Source organism: Psittacula echo (genome assembly GCF_963264785.1).
Source record: "Psittacula echo genome assembly, chromosome: 12".
NCBI classification, from domain to species: Eukaryota; Metazoa; Chordata; class Aves; order Psittaciformes; family Psittacidae; genus Psittacula; species Psittacula echo.
The window spans coordinates 9126769-9132768 of NC_137747.1; the positions used below are offsets into that span (position 1 = coordinate 9126769).

The 6000-nt window shown below is 49.2% G+C and overlaps 1 protein-coding gene across 3 annotated transcripts in view; it reads left to right on the forward strand.

The window, feature by feature from the left end:
* The window catches only part of HELZ2 (helicase with zinc finger 2), a 30272-nt gene extending 24272 nt beyond the window's left edge, over positions 1-6000 (forward strand). For all 3 annotated transcript variants that reach the window (XM_080627619.1, XM_080627620.1, XM_080627618.1), the window contains exons 16-20: positions 1-135; positions 274-492; positions 793-949; positions 1387-1554; positions 2137-6000. In XM_080627619.1, the coding sequence (XP_080483745.1) occupies positions 1-135; positions 274-492; positions 793-949; positions 1387-1554; positions 2137-2261 (804 nt within the window). In that variant the 3' untranslated portion in view covers positions 2262-6000. The remainder of the gene's footprint in view (positions 136-273; positions 493-792; positions 950-1386; positions 1555-2136) is intronic.

Here is a 6000-nt window from a genome sequence, read left to right on the forward strand (position 1 = left end):
GTTGTTTTGCTTGGGGATCACAAGCAACTGCGCCCTGTGGTCAACAATGACTTCTGCAAGACCCTTGGCATGGAGACATCTCTTTTTGAGCGCTACCGCACTCAGGCATACATGCTGGACATGCAGTACCGCATGGTGAGTTCCTCCAGTGCATTTCCTTCTTGCCAGCTTCAGCACAACGGCATCGCAGGCACAACCTGCCCAGAAAGATACTACAGGTTGAGGAGCTCCTTGGGGTTTGTTCACCTTGGTTTCTCCTCTTTTCTCTACCAGCACAAAAGCATTTGCAAGTTCCCATCAAAGGAGTTTTATGACATGCGGCTGAAAACGTACCCCCAGCTCTTCTGTAAGCCCAGCGTCTTCTACCACAAGGATAACAGCTGCTGCCCCATCATCTTCGGGCACGTGGAGGGCAAGGAGCAGAGCCTCATGATTTCTACTGAGGAAGGAAATGAGAACTCTAAAGCAAACCTGGAAGAAGTGGAGCAGGCGGTGAGGAGGGTCCTGGGGCACTGCTGGAGATGCAAAAGCAGGGGTTGTTGCGCTGGGATCATGAAGGGACAATGAGTAGCCTTACAGGATAGAGATCAATGGGGTGCAGTGTCTGCCTGGTGTCTTCTCGGGTCTGGAGCACACCAGGATGCCCCTGCCCAGAGGCAGATATAGGGAAGGGTGACGCAGAGCAGGGGCAGCAGCACAGCCAGGCACCATCGCTGCTCTGGGGTCAGGGTGCTGGAACGCTGGGTCCCTCTGGCCACCGCTCCCAGGTGAGGAAGACCCTGGTCTCCCCAGGTGAGGATAGCGAAGCAGCTGACACTAGATGGCACCATCCGGCCGGAGAGCATCGCCATCCTGAGCCCCTACAACGCTCAGGTGTCCGAGATCAACAAGAGCCTGCAGAAGATGATGATCCGTGGTGTGACCGTCTGCACCATCATGAAGAGTCAAGGTGAGGCTGGCAGGAGAGGGGAGGGTTGGTTCTGTTCTCTCCTGCCTTCCTGAGGACTGAAGAAACACCCCACAGAAAGAGTCTTTGGGCAAATCTGACACCAGGGTCATTTCAGCCATGGAGGAAGCATCCCTGGGCCAGATATCTGCAAAATTTGTGATTCTAACAAATCCTTTGGAAGACTTCGGAGTGCTCAAACAGGGTGAGACTGATGAAGATGCGAAGGTGGAGGATGCCTGACGGGGTGTTAAAGAGCTGCCAAAACACATGCTCTGTGGAGAGCAACCATCAGGAGTTTGCTGGCCTCCAAAGCTGGAGAAACCCAAGTGCTGGCAGCAGTTTTGTGGGTCTCACTGTAGAGACCCAAGTGTCTTGTAGGGTGGAGGGGTGGCTAGATGCTTCCTTCTCCAAACCCATGGTTCAATTCCGCTTTCTAGGAAGCGAGTGGAGATACGTGATCATGTCGACTGTACGCTCCTGTCCCCGGGCAGAGATTGACAGGAAGCCCACCAAGAGCTGGCAGAAGAAGTACCTGGGGTTTGTGACTGACCCAAACCAGGTCAATGTCGGCATCACGCGAGCTCAGGAAGGACTCTGCATTTTAGGTGGGTCTCCTGGAAGTGAGCGCAGGCCTGCAGGGAAACAGGGGGCTAGTGTGAGACATCGCTGCCCAGGGCAGGGGGCTGGAACTGGAGGATCTTCAGGTCCTTTCCATCCCAAACCATTTTATGGTAAAGGGGTGGAGGTCCAGACTAGTACAAGTGATGGTCTTGCTTTATTCTTTTAGATGTCTATGGGTTTGAAACTGGTGTGCCTGGGCAATCTGGAAAGTGGAGAGCATGCACGGCTCGTACGCAATGTGTACTATTGTTTTTTCTCACCCTCTGGTTGGGACCACATGGTTTCTGTCACTTGCAGGCTGGAGCAATCTCCTAACAGAATTTGGCTGCTTAGTTTCCTTCTAATCACGAGTAGGCTGCGATGTGCAGGGAAGCTGCTCACAGACATGACAGCTCGGAAAAGGGAGCCGGGATCTCGCAGAGCTCTGGCTCAAGGAGATGTCCCTATGAGTTACCCAGCACTGTTAGGCTGGAAGGGTCAGACAGGAGTTTCCGTGGCTGGTGGGTGATGTTGTTCAAGCCTCTTCTGGCCCTTAACCTGCTGTCCCCCCCTCTTTGTGCCACCAGGGAACCGGTACCTCCTGGAGTGCAACCCTTTGTGGAGGAGACTGCTCCAGCATTACAGGCAGCAAAACTGCTACACTGCAGGCCATGAGGTCTTAGTCTGGAAGACTTCAGCCTTCCACCGGTGAGGATGGGCTGTACCTCCACAAGCTCTTCCCTCTCTACCTGAACTGCGTTACGTGTGCCTTGGGAAGGACGGAGTCTTGCCATTATTGAATCACCCATGGAGCCAGATGCCATGTGCAGGACGTTTCCTGCGCAGCCACAGCTCCGCTTCAGTGCGTGCTTTGGCATCTTGGGGTGTTTAAATCAGTGCAACCTTGGATAGGAACTTTCAGCTCTAGCAAACCAAAAAACATTGGAAACGGATGGATGGGGATGTGACTTGATCGATGGTGATGCTGGTTTTTAACCAGAAGATGCTCAGCGGAGCCTCCATCCTACCTGCCAGCTTTGGGGACCAAATACTCAATCCATTTGCTGAGGGTGGAATTCCTGTGTGCAATGGAGCCACGCAGCAATCTGCTGTTTGCCATAGGGGACCAAAGCTTCGGAGTGCTCCCACTCCTTTGAAAACCAAGGCCAGGGGATTTTTAAGGCTTCTCGTTTCTCAAAGCAGAAAACCAATGTGTTTTGTTTAATCGTTGTTTTTAAGTGAAGGAAGAAAGCAAAGAGAGAACCATGTTCCGCTCTTTGTGTAGCTCAAACGCTGTTCTCTGACCGTGTAAATACCACAGAGCCAAGGCAGAGTTGGTTTTGTAAATAGATTTACTTCTTCTTTGTACAAAGGAGGTCGTCCTCAGCAGTGTAACGTGAATGAAAAGCAAGGACCACTTCTTCCAGGAAATGCTGGCATTTGTAAGCGTATTTTACTCTCTCCTGGGTTCCATTTGGGATCTCCTCCTGGGGGAGCCCCCCCTTTTCCTGCCCCATGGTTTTTTAAAGCTGCTTCTAATTTATTGACTTTTAACTCTGTGAATTCGTTTCACAGTTTTACGGCCTGAGTTTTTAAGCGTAGTGATGGAGAACGGATCCATGTGCCCACAGCTTACCTGTGTATCATGTACTTTTGTTTTTGAGCGGCCAACCTGCTGTGAGCTGGACGCTGTGATTCACTAGGGCAGGCTGCTGTCGCCCGGTGACGTGTGGCTGACACCGGGGTAGAGCTCTCTGCTGAATCACGGAGCTGCTTTTTGAAGCACGGTAGTTCAGATCTCATTTCAGTCCTGAATGTATGAAGTGCCTGCCTCAGCTCTCCCCAGGACCATGCACGTGGCTGTCTCTGGATGTGGGATGGAGCCAAGGTGCAATCACGGTGGTTTTAGACCAAGTATATACTGTGCTGGGAGCTGAGTCCTCCTTGGTGCAAGTGAGGGGTCCCCAGGACTTCACAGCACCACAGCCGGGATGAATTCTGTCCTGTGCGTGCAACCGAAAATGCAGCGTGGCTCTTTCCAGTGTGGAGGAATGTGCAATAAGGAAGCGTTGGGTCTGGAAAAGTCCTTCTTGAACGCTGTGTTTCTTCTCATGACTGTGTTAGGCTTGACTCAAGAACTATGGAGAAATTCTGTTGTTCTCTTATTTTAAACTGCCTTCCTGCACTTGTGCATCTGGTGGGCTTGATCTGAACACTAGAGCCCACCCAGGCTTGCTCTTGTCTTATTGAAGCATAATGATAGGCATATGGCTGGTGATTCCATGAGGGACAAAAGCCCATAGGAAGTATCTCCTGCTGGTTCTAAAGATGCTCGATGAAAGCTGGGAAGATGCAAAGTTCATTGTTCCTCTTTGAAGTCATCTTGGTTGGGATCTTCTTCTGTGCCAGCCTGGTTTTTACAATTCCAAAGTAAGCTTGCATGGGAATCTCGTTGTGGACTACTGAAATGCAATCATCTCCAAGGTGATGCGGAGGATTGCAGAAGATGCTGAAATTGTCGGGCTAAATACTTGAGCATGGTCCCAGCATTGTTCTGACAAAGTCACCTTGGTCTCTTTAGAACCAGAGGGTCCCATTTTCCTGATCTAATGTAAGTGTGGAGGCTCCTCCCTGGTGGTTTTTGCTGGTTATTCCATTACATATAACACAAACTCACCCCAAGAGTGGTGGCTTAGTCCAGTGCTGTTGTGTGGGGTTTGCCCATGTGTTTGTATAGACCAGGAAAGAGACCTCACAAAGCATCTCCCTTGCCCTCAGTGGTGAAAAAGTGTTTACTGCTACTCCTTGAAGGGTCCTGAGATGCTTTGCTTGGTCACCTCTGTGTTGCAGGACAATATAAGTCTTCTTTTTCCCTCTGAGCATGCATTTTATAGGCATTGCTTGGAAAACACTGCCCTAGTCCACCCGAGCTGGGCTGGACTCTTGGGCTGCTTGGGCTGTGAGCAGGTACCTGTAGAGCTGGTCCTGCAGCTGCAGGAGTCAGGGATAGCTGGAAGTGCAATTAATCCACCTTTCTATAGACTGTTAATGACAGCTTTATATCGTGTCCTTGTCCTTGTGCTCATGGACAGAGAATCATTGACATGAACAGAGACAAGAGAGTTCCAAGCAGTCCAGTTTCATTTGCACACAGAGCTTGGAATGTACTCCTGAAAGAGTTTTCTGTTCAAGTACACGTTCTTCAATTACCAAACCCTTGGTAATTCCAATAGAATCCACTGGCGGCACAGGGTACCTATCCAACCCCAGGCTCTGTTTTCTGCAGGTCACAGACAAAAGAACCTTGTTGCAGGACACAAATGTGGATTCATCCAACAGGAAAACTTCCTTTCCTTGGCACTAGTTAGAGCTCGGGCCTGAGCTGAGCCAGGGGAGCCTGTGCAAGCAGGAAGCAATGTGCCAGCCATCAGCCTGGGGTGGTCCATGGGGTTGTAGCCATCCTCCTTGGGCTGGCGGTGACCCCACAGCCATCCAGAGCAGGGAAACCTCTCCTTGGCTGGCAAAGGAGAGGTCCCTAGGACTGTTCCTGAGGGATTGAACTGATGTGTGTAGGACAATCAATTTACTGCAATAAATTGTTGGGTTTTTTTAAATAGAAATGAAATATTAAGTGTCATGAAGTGTAAAATTGAGGAACTTTAGATGGGGCAGGCTTTTATCTTTTGTACGTCTGTGACTTGCAGCAAACCTCAAATGATGTTTTGGATACAGATTTTTTTACCTGCTTCTACTGTTTATAAGAATGAACCTCAAACATTCCTGGTTTGTTTTTGGTTTTTTTTTTTTTTTTTTTTGATATTTAAGCCATAATTGTAAAAATGATTTAGATTTATTTAAAGAATAAATTTTATTATGAAAAGCTCTGTTTCTGTGATGGTTTGACTGGAATCTGTGTGGGGACTGCTGTCTGGACTGAACCAAATGGTACTGCATTAACTGCAATACATGTCAGTGTGTAGAGGGTGAGAGGAACCAGAGATGGAGATAAGTCAAGGGGAGTGATTTGAGAGCTTAGGGCTCAGTTCAGGTGTTTTAGAGGAGGGGAAGCAGGGGGAAACAAAGCATTGTTTCAAGAGCTGGCACTGGGCATCTTCCAGTGGATGGCAAGCCGTGGATGATGGAGATGCTTCCTTGTCCTGTGCTTTGCATAGGATCATAGAATGGTTTGGGTTGGAAGGCACCTTAAAGATCATCTAATTCAAAGGTGTCTGCCCACTTCTTAGTGCTCCCACCTGTGAGTTCTGGCAGGGGGAAGTGTTGGGTCCTGAATGCTGCCAAAGGATGTGAGAAGGTTGGAACATGGAAGGATTTGGGGAAGATGCTTCTAAAATTGTCATTGAAAACAAGAATGAGGTCGAGTTTACTCCTAACACTTAAAAACAAGGTTTGCCTTTAATAGTTCTCATTCATATGGTTTCACATGTATAAAA